The 15,908-nt window shown below is 41.3% G+C and overlaps 1 protein-coding gene across 2 annotated transcripts in view; it reads right to left on the bottom strand.

Annotated features, from left to right (window-relative positions):
• ZNF143 (zinc finger protein 143) overlaps positions 1–15,342 on the bottom strand; it is a 38,557-nt gene extending 23,215 nt beyond the window's left edge. The window contains exons 1-5 of one of the 2 annotated variants that reach the window (XM_082057570.1): positions 15,197–15,342; positions 1,900–2,030; positions 1,034–1,126; positions 463–546; positions 142–222 (exon numbers count right to left, since the gene is read on the bottom strand). In XM_082057570.1, the coding sequence (XP_081913696.1) occupies positions 142–222; positions 463–546; positions 1,034–1,126; positions 1,900–2,023 (382 nt within the window). In that variant the 5' untranslated portion in view covers positions 2,024–2,030; positions 15,197–15,342. The remainder of the gene's footprint in view (positions 1–141; positions 223–462; positions 547–1,033; positions 1,127–1,899; positions 2,031–15,196) is intronic. The other variant, XM_082057571.1, reaches the window with a different exon arrangement.
• Between the last annotated feature and the right edge of the window lie 566 nt (positions 15,343–15,908).

The raw sequence follows: 15,908 nt of genomic DNA, 5'->3' as shown, positions 1-15,908 counted from the left end.
AGATGTCACCAAGTAAAAGCAACAAGTAACCTACATTGGAAATCACACTAAATGTCATCATAATCTAAAAAGAGTACCATATTTAATACTGCTGAAGTTCTGTTGAACCCTAATGTAATAAATCATACTTAAAAAACTTACCTTTTGAGGTGTGATGAATAAATGCTGTAGTTCCATCTTCCAGCTGAACTGCTTGTCCATCTTCCAGCCGCAAGCTGTCCCCTGTTCAGAAGAATTACAATGCTTCAACAATAGTTTGAAAAATCCATTAGTTGAAAAGATTTAAAACTAAATACCTAGGATTACAAAATACGTAGGACCTCTTCATGACAGTTTTCATTAAAATATGAAATGAAGCTATTATAATGACCATTAATGACTTAATATCAATATTTAGTAGTAATACATTATTTAGTAGTAATACATTATTTTAGAATATATTTCTCATATTATTACACTTACTGCTTTTAGACATGGGTACATGTTGAACATAAGCAGCAGAACCATCTTCTAATTGAATCACTTGGCCATCCATTAATTTACCATCTGAAATACATAATTCGAATTCTTAAAAATATTCTGCATGACACAACACAGTTTGAACACACAGCTGATACCTTCAGGATTAAAATATCAATTAAATATCACAGAGAAATAATGTTTGGTAAAGAGTAAGCACAGTATAAGTACAGAGAGGTTTTAAAATTCTGGGATAAAAAAACAGAAAAGGCCTAATGTCCTATCCAGTAGGCAGACTGTTGATATTTCAGTGTGAAGTGTTAACAAACATCTTACTTTTGTTTGACTAATATTCTGCATTTGATACCTGCATCTTATTAGTAGCAGAAATAAATATTTATTTTATAGTATTACTGTAACACACCTGTAATTCCCAGTTGGGACTGACTGGAGCTTCATAAACATTGCACAGATTTTGCCTGTCTTTACAATCCAAAGGAGTTTACAATGCAAAACCAGGGTTATAAAGGGGAATCCTATCTCAATACCAATCAACTTCTAGTCATTCACCTACCTTTAGAGTTGTGCTGTATGTAAGCAGTGGAGCCATCAGCAAGGGTCACTGCTTGCAAACTTACACCTTCCATGTTTTCTAAGTTGTCACCATCTAGCAAGGAAAAAAGTTCACATTCACTATTACCAGCATCAAACTCTAAAAAAGTCACAACTTAACCACCTCTATACATGATTACATTCCCTTAAAGCATGATGATTTCAGAAATTATAATAGGAAACAGTTCTTAGTCGCTTTCTAGTTTTTGAACCTGGAACGAACACTAGAGTCATATGTTCCAGATTTTGCTCTGTAAATGTGACAGTTAGAATGATATTTTCCTTAAATAAAAAAGTTACAATGTCACTGAATAACTAACTACAAAGCAGATGTTACAGGACAAATATTATTTAGGCCATGAGTGTCAACAGTGAAATAATGATACACATACTTGTATTGATAATTTTGTTTTGTACACTACTACCTGTCGTTCATCTACACAAATCTATTTAGAATAAAACACAGGTTTAGGAAAAAGATTTTAATCATGTAAAATCATAATGACGCTGTCAGAAGAAAACAAGTTTAATCCAATCCTTTATCAATCTATTTTAAAACTCAACTTCTTTACACATGCTTAGATATAAACTGAAGTTTCAAAGTATAAACAAGTTATGAGAATAAAGTCAGATTTTATATTCCCTATTCTGCCACATTTACGCTCCTATTATCTTAAAAGATCAGTTCCTTTCAGAATTAAACTAGTGAACTTAATCTCATTTAATTAAGAACGATTTGAGTTTGATTTTTTAATTCAGAAGACACCATGTTAGAGTTTTATATGAATTTCAAACAGAAAAGACACAATAATGCAGAGATACTTTAACCTGAGGGTTCACCTTGCACAGCTACAGCTTCTGTTAGACACAGAGTCACATGCTGGGCCTCCATTCCTCCTCCAGAAAATTCAGTCATTCCCTGAGAGTCTCGATTTATCTGAGCTAATAACATTGTCTACCTAGAAAGAAAATATTCACAAAATATAGATACAAAATTTAAATACAGAACTAATTAACGACAATCCAAGTTTAATTAGATTTTTGTAGAGCTGCTACAAATATTTTATGTTACCTTCTGCATAAAGATGCAATGAATGATTGACTTACCTGGAAAGTACTTTAGAGGGAAAAAAAATGTTATTTGAAGTAAATAGCTTAGTTAATTGAAGTAATAAGAACTTCAGATAGCTGTTACTAAATTGAAGTGCATCAACCACATGTAGATTTCAGTTAAATAATAATTATTTAATCAATGCATAAAGAATGGTGGTAATGATTGAAACTAAGGATATCTCTTAGTCCCCAGAATTAAAATAAAGCTGAAAATTCACCCCCTGTCACCCATGACAACAGTAGGGTTTTAACTATATAAATTAAACATCTCCCCAGTGTCTGTAAGAGATTGAGAATCTATCATACACTGGTGAAATACACACTTTATTAGTAAGTCTGACTGAATAATCCAACTATTTCCCTAAACTTTCCAGGGAGGTTTCTACATTTAAAAAAAAAAAAAACATTAAAAAAATCCTCCCTTGAAAATAATAAAGTATCTAATGACAAAAAGTATCAATAAAACAGGATAGTGACTGGTGAGTGAGAGTCACAACTCTGCGTGTATTCTCAAAGAACCAGATAGAGCCAACCCTTTGGATACTCATTTTTTACCCAGGCATGTTTCAATATGGGAGATTAAGAGGTCAACTAAATCTGAAAGGCTATTACTAATTTTCAGCATTACTACATTAGGAAGCTATAAAGGAGATCTATAACATTGCATTCTGCTAACTCAGATGTTGGCTCTCATCACAGGGGGGAAAGAAAAATAAAAGTCACTGAGTTCTGCAAGCCCTTTAGTTAATATAAACGTAGATGTGCATGAAAGTGGGGGCGGGGGGGAATATCACACGAAATGGCAATCTATACCACATAGGATTAAAGCAATTTTCCCCCACACCAGTCTTTCGATAGTCAAGAGTTTTTCTAACAATAAGCAGCAGTCAGATAATCTCACTAAAATGTTACAGATAAGCAATCAAGGCTTTTAATCTTAGTATGGCCCTATGACTGACTGTTTTGTAATTCAAGGCCGAGAGGAATAATGTAGTCTTTTTAATTTACTTATGATTACATGTCTAAATAACTAAACTGTTTTTATCTCTACAAACCAGAAATCTGCCCTTGAATGAGCAGCTAATCAATTGCCTCAAAAACCACTCAGGAACTCATGTCAAAACTAAACACTAATGAAAGCAAAACTAGACCAGTTAGGTACTCCAGCACGCCTGCAGTGTTTAATGTTTTGGTACACTACTTTAGTAGTTGAAAATTATACCCGAGTAATATTTTCCAAATACATCCAAGTGACTTGAACCATTTGCCAGAGCAGCAGCAGCTACAGAAGCATCTCAGTCTCAGCGAACACCATCCCACACCAGCGGCTCTGCTGCTGCGGGGCCTGAAGCGCCTCAGCCCGGGAGCTCTGCACAGAGCAGACGTGTCGCTGCGGTCCAAACCCCGCTCACTGTTAATGGGCTGTTACACCAAGTACCCACATCACCTCCTGCAATTAGACCTGGAGTCTAAATCAGGTCTCAAATCAGAACATTATTGATAGTTTGGTTAAGAGCTCAGTTAATGAAACAGATCCAGTTCAGCAAAAAAAGGGGAAGGGGTAGCCTCAGGAAGGTTTTAAGCCTCCTGTAAAAAACGCATTTTTTTTCATGCACTATGTTGAAAGTCATAGAAGAAAACAGTACTAATGATAAGTTCACAATTCAGTCAGAAATATGCCTTCCAAGATTAAAATCCTACATAATATCTACGTAGAACATTAAGGAAATTGAAATACAGGCCTGTAATAGAGAATTTGAACCTTGAACAATTCTGAGCATCAAAAAAAAAAAAAAAAAGATACAGTTAAGACAGAAACCAAGATATAACTCAAAAGAGGTGACTTTTTAACATCCGAGGGAAGATGGGAAATTTTTGTTCCCAGTATCCTTTTAAAGTAAAGAAGCTTTTACAAAAAAAGAGGTCTCTAAAAAGAGACGTGATACAACAGAAGAGCCAGTGTGGATAAGACATCCAGACTAAAATCACATTTATACTAGATGTTTCTGAAGAAATAGCCAAGTTTTTTTTGGATACTATAATCTAAGGGACAAGGAATTGTATGAGGACATAAGAGACCCTGAGTTCAACTCCTCCTCCTGCCATCTGCACATTAGTGACTTTGGACTAGTAACTTCTTTTCCCATTACTCATTTATCCCCCATCTCTAAATAGGGACTTAACACTTTGAAAGCACTTTGCTCGTAAACCAAAAATGGGACAACATGCTGTAGCTACAGGATCAGCTTGAACAAGCACTGAAGTGCCCCTACCCTCAGCGTTCAGCAAATAAGATCAGAAAACTAATGCTGTTTAAAAAAGAAACTAGAGCCAAAAAAAAGTTTTATTCCAGACCGCTTTGCCAGGACTGCTGCTCTGGAGGCACTGCCAACCTGTAGCAAGTTAAGTAATTATAGTATTAGACGCTAGTGGTGCACAGAGGTTGTCTTGTCTTCGTTAACTGCTAACAGTGTTCTGTACTGTCAGCGTTTTCCATTCGCTCAGTTTTCAGGACACCTCATGAAGGCAGGTTTCAAAAAAGCCACATCATTTCACACACTGGAGAAGAAAGGCTGCACAACCACTGTTTTTGACTATTCCAAAAAAAATCTAGCAGGGACTGCATCTCAAAGGCCTTTCAGCTCAGGTCTACTTTAGAGTATTCCCTCTCTTAGAAAAAGTATCTTTTAACAAGCTCTCAGCATCTCCAATAGAATCTCTGCCTTTAAAATAGAGTAATGCCCTTCCTCCAGAGCCTTTGCCTCTTCTCTCAGCTTTGGGGAAGCAGAGAAGAATCCAGTCAATGCAGACAGCTGCCAAGTCCTCAAAGAGTCTGAGCAGAACCAATTGCTCCAAGTGTCAATTGCTATTTTGGAAGAAGAAATCTAATGCAAGATAAATTCAAGGGCCAAAAGAGCAAAAGTATTTGTTTAAATTATTTTACAGTGTGTGTTATGGTATTGTAGCTGATTAAGAGTTATCAAACCCTGGAAAAAAATCAGAGTGAACTGCTGCACACAGCAGAACAACATTCACTACTTTCCTCTGTTCCAGATGAACTAGACAATCATGTGCTGTCACATACAAAGGCTGTATTGCTGTTTTCTCCCAATTCCAACTCCTTTAAAATTATCCCTTCCAATATATCCTCCTCCCAATCCTCCGTCCTTCCACTACCTTCTTATCCCCAGCTCCATCCTTTTTCCTTGAAGTACCAGTTTCCTTCTTCAGCCAGCCCTATCATGGTACCAAATTTTCAGTGTGTCCCTCTTCCCAAATATAATCGCACCCTTCCTGTCAAAATAACCTAAAATATTCCTATGTCCATATCAACTCCTCCTGCAACTCGTTCCTAAGTCTTCTCTTACTGCTGGCCTGCTCTTCATGTTCACCTTCCTGCCTCTTTGTCTGAAGACGGTTCATGTTCAGACCCATCTTAGAAGCACATGCCCTGTAATGGAGGTGGAGCACTGGGACCCTCCTGAACAGCAAAACCCTGGCTTTCACTCACTCTTTGGGGCTGCAGCAGTTTTGTTCTGTTACTCTGCTGTGCAGTGAGTTCCCTCCACCAGAATTGGATGTGCTGCTCACTGTCAGACTCTTATCCATTCCCAGTGGAGAAGACAGGCTAACCAGACAGGGCTACAAGCTCTGAGGAGAAGGATAGGGAAAGAACTAAAGACGAAGTTGACCTATGTTGTAGCGAAATGGGTCAGGTTATCATATTGATATTTCTGCTACTGTGTTACTTACTTTTTTCTTGTTTTCCCCTGTAGGAGTGGTGAAACACAGGAACAGATTGCCAAGGCAGGTTATGGACTCTCCATCTGTGTAGGCATTCAAGACTCAACTTGACACAGCCCTGGACAACCTGGCCTCATGAGACCTGCCTTGGTCAGGGCCAGACTAGATAACCTCTGGATGTTCCTTCCAACTTAAACTGTTCTACGACATCTAACCATTTTGATATCACATGCATTTAAAACAGTATCACCGTGCCGTCAGTACATCATCCACCCTGTGAATCTAGTCTCCTACTGTATTTTTACTCATTTGCCTTGTTTTTTTTGAAATCGGTCTGTTTTGATCAAACTAAAATCTCTTTGCCCCCCACCCCTTCTGCTAACTGGCTTATATGCTGCTTTCTCCTCAGCTTTCAGAAAATTTGTCTTCACTCTTCTTCCAATCTGAATCTCACCAGCTTCTTCCCTTAATGCACCTCACTGCTTTTATTTTTGGGCATTTGCATCACTCAGCCTTTTCTCTGGACCTCCTGTCTGCCAGGAATGTTGTCAGCAAGATCCTGGGAAAGAAAGATTTCCCTTACCCACTTCAACTATTGCACCTCATTACTTAAAATGCAGCCAAAACATCCATTTTGAGGAAAATGCATGAACCCTGCGGTGGGGCCTGCATGGCTGCTCCACAAAGTTGATGCATGTGCATTCTGCTTCATCTCAAGAGCTGTCCTACAAAAAAGACACAAGTACAGGCTTAGTCATGAGGTACTCACTGAAGTGAAAAGTTGAAACTTGACTGTGTGAACTCTTACAAATCTTCACAGGTCAATTACGAATTGCCATTTTCAAAGGCATGTTAATGATGATATTTAGGAAGACTTTCACAAGAACAGTAATGCATATTGCATTCCTCAAACAATTAGTCACCGAAATACTCTTATGGTAGTGATGCAGAGAAAATATTATCATTCTTTAAGATGGTTAAAATACTTCCATAAAAAAAACCAAACAAAACAGCCTGCAACAGAAAATTCTTGAAGACTGAAAAATGTCTGAACTGAAACCAGTCTCTGATAGAGGGAAGCAATATCCAGTTGCAAGGAGGGATTCTGAAACAAGCCTCACACTGTTAGTCACAAAACAAAAGCAGTGAGTTAGTGATATGCATTGCTGACTTTATTACACTTCTGCACAAAAGCTGCACCAGCAATGTAAACCACCAGTATAACTTTGATGGACAAAATATGCCATCCCGCAGGGCACGTGGATGCATTTTTTTTAATTAAAAAACACCAAGACATGCCCCCAAATTCTCTGAACCGAAAAAAAAACGTGAACCCAAGTATGCTTTAAATTCTCAACACTTAGAGGGATGCAGGGTCAGGTGAGAGAGGTTGGTTAAAAAGAAAGGATTTTTCATGAAGACTTCATATGAAGTTGCCTATCTGCAGAGGACCTCCTATATTTTGCCCTCCACTAACAAACAGAGTGGTGCTGTCACTTATTTTGGAGAAAAGATGCAATGTTAAAAGCAATGTAAACTCAACCTAGCAGCTGGAAATGGGAGTCTCTGCTGAGAACCAGGAATCGAACAACTAAGAAACAGCAGGTGCGACTTAGGCACTTAGCAAAGCCAGAGCTGGTGGAGGAGTCACTGCCATGGAGCAGAACGTGGGTTTAGGACACTTGGGACCTGGCAGCTCCGAAAACAGCATGAGGAGACCCCATGTTGTGGAGAATGTGGCAAATAACTGCTGGAAAACAGCAGGAATTTGCCATTTAAAGAATGACTACACCACTGCATTGCTGGACAAAAGAAAAAACCTGCTGTGACAGTAGCGCAAACTCCTTAGAGAAAAAAAAGATGATGCTTACAGGATGATTAACAGAAAATTGAATAAAGTCTGTAACAGCAGTCATGGAAGAAAACTTACACTTATAAAATGCAATCTAAAAAGTCTGAGAACTGAGAAAGACAGGAAAAAAAGCTACTCCAGACATTCAGCAACCTTGGGATTGTTCACCCTCCTTGCACAGACAGCACTGAGAAGTTTGAAATAATATCCATTTATTTAATTTGAATTTATTTTTAATACATTTCTAAATAATGTACAAAAACATTGACATTTTATAAAACTTATAAAAACAGCAAATAAAAACCAATCCAGAAAAGTAAAATGGCAAATGATACACAATTCCACAATACTGAAACTCTCATTAAGGAATTTTAGGAAATTGCATTCCCACATGTGACAAAGCTGGATTGCAAAACCAGTTCAAGTATGTCAGCACAGTAACATAATAAAGGGTTTTTGGAAATAAAATACTGGTTGTATTACAGTCCTTAAACAACTGATATGATTGCATATATCAATTTCCCCAAACTAGTCTGATTAACAAACATTTGTGAAAAAATCAAAATTAGTACCTAAAATCAACATTCTGATTAGATACATTTCAACTGATAATTAATATGCATTACAGCCTTCCAGGTCTCAGTGCAAAATAATGACTGACACAGACTAAGGCTCTCTATTACACTGGGAATCTATAGCAGGGTCAGAAATGAAATCTAGAACCTGTGGATGCTTTGATCAAGTGCTTCAATAGAGGAGACATGGATTTCCTTCTTCATCAACAGCCCATACCTTTTCAGTATTTACCATTGCACTGCAACATCAAGTTCATGCTATAACACATCAGATTGACTTTTGGTTAATAAACATAACAAAGTAATTAACGTTAGGCATTTCTAAATTTCTATGTGCTTTCCTATAATCTTCTTTTACTGTATTTTTTCCAGTCTCTTCTAAAGGCAAGCAAAACATAATTAAACAGCAATTTCCACCACATAAATCATCCACTGTATAAAACAGAAACAAGGCTGAAATACAGAACAAAACCCCTCTGCTAAAGAATCAGGTAACAATAGCTGGGTTCAGACAGAGGGTTAAAATGTGCTATTTAGTAGCAAATTGCACAATTATTTTCTAGATAGCAAAGAAGTGTTGAGAATTATGAACTCTGGCCCTGGAGAAGAACCTAATCAAGACTGACAGCCCTGTCAACTGCATCAGCACGATGTGTACGCTCCCATGAGGCAGCACAACCAACTTCAAGAGACTCATGTTGCCCAAAGCAGAGGTTTGCAGTCAAACTCAAGTCTCCTTTTTACAGTGTTCCAACCCTTCTGTTCCACCAGAGATACATCCTGATTATAATGCAGTTCAAGACTAATTCACTGCCACAGACTTTGATTTTTCTTCCCAAAAAACATATAAATGCAAGACAAATTTATCACTTTTATAACCAAGCAGAACTCTCCTGACTTCAGTGTGAGGAGTGAGAACAACATTTGGCTTCACATAATTACATTCCAACAGTCTTTTTCCCCCAAAGACATCACCATATGCTATTTACATTGTGAATCACATCTACAAATTGTGAACATTAAAACTATTGTCAGAGATCGATGCTCACTTTTTATTAAAAAAAATATAATGGGATTAACCAGTACAAATAACAAATGTTTACAGATCTTTAATATTAAGAGATTAGGCAGATGTGTGCAATTTCACATTGTGGGAATGCTAAGGATGCTGTGATTTTCAAATGCATTGTACTTAAAAATCACAAGAAAGCCACCCACCAAGAAGTCCAACTCATGTGGAGAAGACTCAGGTTGATCTCAAATATAACTGCTAACTTCACAAGTTACTTGAACATATTAAAGAACAAGTTACTGGTTAATCAATGGAGGTTCCATCAATGGAGCCGTTCCACCAGGATATTAAGTGTTGGCAGTGCTAAACTCATGCTGCGGCTCTGGGACAAGTACCTCCCCAGCAAATGCTTGACAGCACTGCTTCCCAGTAACTAGCCCCATCACCAGCACAGCCTCCTGAGCAAGAGATCTGGAACAGATCTGGGAGTTTTTAAAGAGATCTAATTCCAAAAATTCTGCACAGAAGGTAACAAGCAAATGAGATTCACACAGTACCATTTGCAGAGGTAGAGACACCATGATTCTGAAAGTTTTAATTAAGCACAAAAAAGTGCACCAGTGCACCTGGTCAATTATGAATGCACTGATGAGACAACTACTGTTCGTATACCACCATACTAGATCTAACGTGAGAAAGGGCCATATAATCTCTACCAAAACATCAAATTCAAATATGACTATATGAATGAATTGACTGTTTGAAACACCTATGCATCACTTTGTGTGTGCACAGAATGGCTTGCAGGAGCACTGCCACAGGAACTGCGTGAACTCACCTACCAAAACATGCCAGAAAGTTTCTCTGAACTCAGAGGGTCTTCCTTGCTCAAAGTCAAGACACATTTCTTCTTTCCTGGTCAAACTTGTATTATGGATGCTCAGGTATACCCTATTTTCTAAAGAAAACCCCCATTTCTTTATTGTAGACTGACTGTGAATAAATTATTTTTGTTTTAATAGTCAAAAAAAGATAAATATTTATAATGTGCATGCTCAGAAACTAAATGCTGGGCCAGAAATCAGAGAAAAGCTGAACCTATGGTAAGTCATCTGATTTTCTGTTTGTACTTTAAAAATTTAGACATGATTAACAAAGCTGAAAAAAACCTGCAAACCTTTAAATAATTTTTCAGCACGTTAGTGAGATAAAGCACTAGATTTCAACCCAAGTAGATTCTCCCCCTGAAAGTCACAAAGTGAGAAACAGACTTAAAGAACTTAAACAATGAACCCATGTGTTTTTTTCAATACTACTGTTTTTGGGGGTTTGCTTTGTACATCAAGTACCTATACACAAAATACTGGCTGTAGTACGAAGCCATCCAGAGGACTTATGTCAAAATTGTACTCAAACTACTCCTAGAAATGAGCAGTAATGCCTATCAGCAGGGAAAACATACAAACTAACAAACCCCAAACCAACACCCACAAAAACAAACCCCAAAAGAAACAAGCAACAGTTAGCTCCTGAAGCACTTCAGGGGGCTGCTTGATCCTCAAGTCATAAAACCTCTCTGGTTCTATCAGTGAGTGCTTTAAACAAAACAAGAAACATTTAGTGAATAGGTGAATACTTAAGGGTCAAAAATCTCAAAGAAATCGAGACTGACTGTTTCCATCAAGGTTCTACTTTTGTGTCAAACAGCCTTCTCTCTTAATTGTCAAGATGTCCAAATCCTGCAAATCTCTTGAGATGGCCAACAAAACAGGGAATTTTGAGTGGGTTGTTTTGGGTGGTTGAGTTAATTAGTAATCTGATAACTACATTACAGATGTATCAATATTAGCCATGACAGCTAACGGCAGTGGTTTAGTCTATGCTTGTATTTCAGGAACTAAAAGAATAGCCAACCTTTACCCTGAATTGCAAAAAAAACACAACACACCATGAACAAACAAACAAAAACCAGATTACAAATGTCATTTGAAAAACAGTACATCTAAATACATCCTAAAAAAATCTGTGTAATACCACATTAGCTAAATATGAATATACTTAAGATACAGGCAATGCCAACTAACTTGCAATTGCAGACCCAATTCTAGAGAAGTCTGCCATCAGAAATGAAGTCCTAGAGCATGAAGCAAGCGATGCAAATTTCCCCTCAAGAAGTGTATAGAGGAACACATTCAGCAGACAATAAAACAGAGACTGAGGGAAGCACTTAGCAGTTTTAAGTGTAACCTTGATGTCAAGTTTGAATATTGCAGAACTTGCTGGAACCATAAATTCCCTTCAAAACTGAGAACTTCATGTATTTAACAAGCATTATCTTGGTAGAGCAAAGTACAATCCCACTATACAATTTAAAAAAGCAGTGTAATCCAGAAAATTTTGGCAGAGTAAGTTTCTGGAAGCATTCCCTAATTTAATCCAATTCCATTTTTAGTAAATGATCAACAATTCTTGGTGCGCAGAGCACAGAGAGGACCAAAACCATATTCCCTTAAGGACAACTAAGAGCAGATTAAGTTACAGACATAAGGTACAAGCAGAACCTCATAAGCCTCATGGTGCTATGATGGGTCGTAAGGCTCCTTCCCCTCCTCCCCCAGAAATGTGGTGTCCATGGACAGGAACTTCTCTCAAATTCTTCACTCCACCTTCAGAACAACACCTATGCACACCTCCATTTACAAAAACTTGCATTTCAGAGATGAACTCTCCAATTCCAGAAGAGGATACATCTGTTAGGATCATGATCCATCTTTGGGATCCATAAGCTAGGCAGAAATCTCCCTTCAATCTTTTGGGATCTTTTGTAGCACAAAGCACAGGAGTACACCACCCAACTCATGGTCTCTTTACCAGGTGCACCAATTTCTTTGCAGCACAAAAGAGATGAAAAAAACAACTGCCCATCTATTAACACAGGAAGAGCAAAAAGCATGCTGCTGACCTGCACAAGTGTGCAGGAGATGTGACAATAGAGGAAAAAAGCCAGCAGCAAGGCAAGGCAAAGGCTGGCCTGGGATGCTATGGTGTGTAACGTACACGTCAGAGGCAGCAGGAGCTACAAAAACAAACACAGGAAGCAGAAATCATGGAATAATCAGGGAAGAAGGTACAGAGCAAAATGTAGGCAGGAAAAGAGTAACGAAGGAATCTGACTACAGGAGCACTGAGACAAGTTGCATCTTTCTCACATTTGCTTTCTTTCCATTTTAATGCTTGAAACTGGAAGAATTGCCCCAATTATCAAGAATGTGCTGTTCACTCTGTGTGTGGAAATGCATCCAAATTCATCTGAGCCCCACGCTCTACAAACCACATAGTTTCACACATGCCAATGAAAGACTCCTCAGAATTTAATAACAGTGTTTCTCAAAGACTCCACCTATGCTGAGCATGTTTTAACCCAAAACTCTTAAGACCAAGACTTACATGTGACATCCCACACTCTAAATGAAGCCAAACTGTGCTATAAGAGAAGCAACCCAGTTCAAAACTGTCATCTTTTTTATAACAAACCCCATACATTTTGTTAAGGCTGCTACATAAGTCTGCAAGGACACACACACATGATATTTGAAGGAACACTCAGACACATGGTGTCCAGGTAGAGACCATTACCACCACCAAGCTTAAGCTGAGGAACCCCCTACACATGCAAAAAGAGCAGCAGGTGAGTGGGCAGCCCAGCTGTGAGCAGGCACAGCAGCAACAGCCTGGTCCTTTGACCTGCTCGCTGCTCCAACTCCTGCCAATTCTCTTCGCCAGGACAGCAAGACGTGGGCACCAGCAGCAGCCTGCTGAGCTGAAGCTGTATGTCATTTAAGATACTCTACAGAATCACAGAAACAAAAACAGAGAGAAACAATTTTACAGCCTAATTTGGGCACCCACTACCAGGGGTTCATCACTATTATCACTGCACCTGTCTCCTTTGAGAAAAGGGACTGCAAGCTCATGACACAGTATTTTGATGTTGAAGCATCAAATGCTACACAGAGTGAGGCTCATGTGACTTTTTAGCTAAGCATTTACTTTATTTAAGCCTCTAATGTAAGACAAAATAACTCCTCAGACAGGATACTAGAAATTAAACATTATTTCATTATAATAATCATAAAAGTTTATGTAAATTAGGTAATCAATTTGAAATACATTTCTCAAAACTGTTTAAAATGTTCATTTTTACATCTCATTTAAGCTGCAATCTATTATCAAAACAATCATATACTACTTGACTACATATTGCTGAGTTTAATTTTCTGCAGTGATTCAGATGAATAGCTTCTGACATGTATACAGCTTGAAAGCTCAAGCTTTTTAATGAACTAAATACAAAAAAACTAGCCATAAAAACACAGTTATGTTGTACCCTCCCATTGCAAAGCTATATGGCAAACACACAAAACCCCCCAAATATACTATGCACATAGCATATGTGCTCTTAAAAAGCTACTAGTTGACAACAAATTTAACTTTTCACATACAAACACCCTGAAGCTACAACATAAATATCTGTCATCTCATCCTCTAAGGTGTAACAGATTTACAACACCTGATGCAGAATCTTGAGAAAACAGTATGTCAAGAGAAAATGTTTTCTTTCAAAGACTGGAAGGTTGAAGTTTCTGTATCCCTGTAAACAGGAATAACATCCCTTCAAAAGCACAGGTATCACTCTGTGTGTAACCTCAAATGTAATTCTATGGTAGTTCAAAACAAACCCTAAAGAGATTTTATACATAACTGGAGCTGCTCAACTGTATGCTTAACAGAAAATTCAACTAGCACGAAAGTCACGTTATTTTTCCTTGATGAATGAGCACCACAAATAAGACCTTATCAGAAAATAAAATCTTTGTGTTATTGCAGGTAGTTTTTCTAGAGAAATAGCTTCTTGTTATCCTGTTCTATTTAAAGTTCTAGACTAGAAAAGCTCAAGGCAACAAGCAAGAACAGGCTGTAAAACGCTTAAAACGATTTTGCATGGTATTTTGGTGAGTTGAAAGAGGTGAAGACGAAATAAGATGCTTCCACAAGCTCCGTGCAAGGCCGTTTGCGCCAGCGCGGAACAGCCGCGCTCAGGGCACCGCAGCACAGCAACCCAAAAAATAGCAACTTCGTGCACCAACACCGCATTTTCCTTTCCCAGAGGCCGGGAACAAGCCGCACGCTCGGCCGAAATTGCTCTTAAGGCATAAGATTTATTGTCGCTCTGCGAACTCACCCTCCGTCAAAATGGAAATTAAAAAAAAAAAAAAAAAGTAAAAATAAATTAAAGCCCAAATTTACGCTGGCGAGCGCCGGGCGCCCCGGGGCGGGAGCGGGGCACGAAGCGCAGCGCGGGGCGCCCCCGCCCCCCCATCCCGTCCCGTCTCTCCCCCCGCGCGGGGAGCGCGCCCGCCGCCGGTAGCCCCCGCCCGTGACGCAGCGGCTAACGGGCGCCCCCGCGCCCGGGCCTGCGAGGGGGCGGTTGGCGGGGGCCCGGCCGGGGCCCCCCGAGGGCCGGGGCGGGGAGGGGGCGACGGGGGCCGCGGCCGGCCCGGCGCCCCGCGGTGCGGGAGGCCGGCGGGCAGGCCCGGCGGGAGGGGGAGGGGCCGGGCCGCGCGGAGCGGGCGGGCGGCGGAGCCGCGGCTTTATTCGTGTCGGTCGGTGCCGGCGCTGCCCGGCTGCCCCCGCTCGCTGCCCCTCGCCGCCTCCCTGCGCGCGGCGCGGAGGGCGAGGCCCGGCCCGGCGGCCCGGGCGGCGGCCCCAGCCGGAGATGGCGGTGGTTAGAATAAGGCACACTGGGTAAAAACACATTTATATACGAACCTCGCCGAGAAATTTTCCAACAATTCCTCCGTCCGACCACCATGCACCAGGACAGGAAACGGCCGCCTCAGCGCCCGCCCGCCTCAGCGCCGCCCCGAGCCGTGCGGGCGGGCCTCGCGCCCCGCACTACCGCCGCTCCCATTGGGCGCACCGCGCTGTGCGTCACCGCCTTCGCTCGCTATTGGACGCCTCCAGGCCCCGCGCCAATGCCCATTGGCTAGACGCCCGGGGCCCCGCCCCGCGGCTTCATGGCGTCTCGGTTATGCTGGGTTCGGGGCCGCCGCGGCCGCCATTTTGTACCGCGGGGAGCGAGGCGCCTGTGCGTCAGCGGGGGAGCGGAGTAGCCGGGCGCCATTTCCTTCCCCGGGGAGGGCGCCCGGCGGCAGTTGCGCCTGGGGAGGCCGCGGGTCCGTCGGCGGAGCCCGCGAGGGGAGAGGAAGCGAGGGAGGGAAGCGCGAAGCACCGGGCGCGCCCTGAGGCGGCTGCCCCTAGCAGCGCGGCCGGTCCCCCGCGGTGGGGACGGAGCGGCGCGGCCCGAGGAGGCGGGCGCCTGGAGCCGGGCCTGCGAGTGGCAGCGCGGGGGGAACCGCTGGCTCGGCCGCGGGGTGCGGACCCGCCGTCCGGCCCCCACAGGCAGCGCCGGCGCGCTCTGCCGCGCCCGGGTAGCGCGGTCCCGCGGGCCGGGCGGGGTCCCGCTCCTCGGCAGTGCCGG

Source organism: Streptopelia decaocto (assembly GCF_964273445.1).
Source record: "Streptopelia decaocto genome assembly, chromosome: 7".
Classification (NCBI taxonomy): domain Eukaryota; kingdom Metazoa; phylum Chordata; class Aves; order Columbiformes; family Columbidae; genus Streptopelia; species Streptopelia decaocto.
This window is presented reverse-complemented; position numbering and strand designations above follow the sequence as displayed.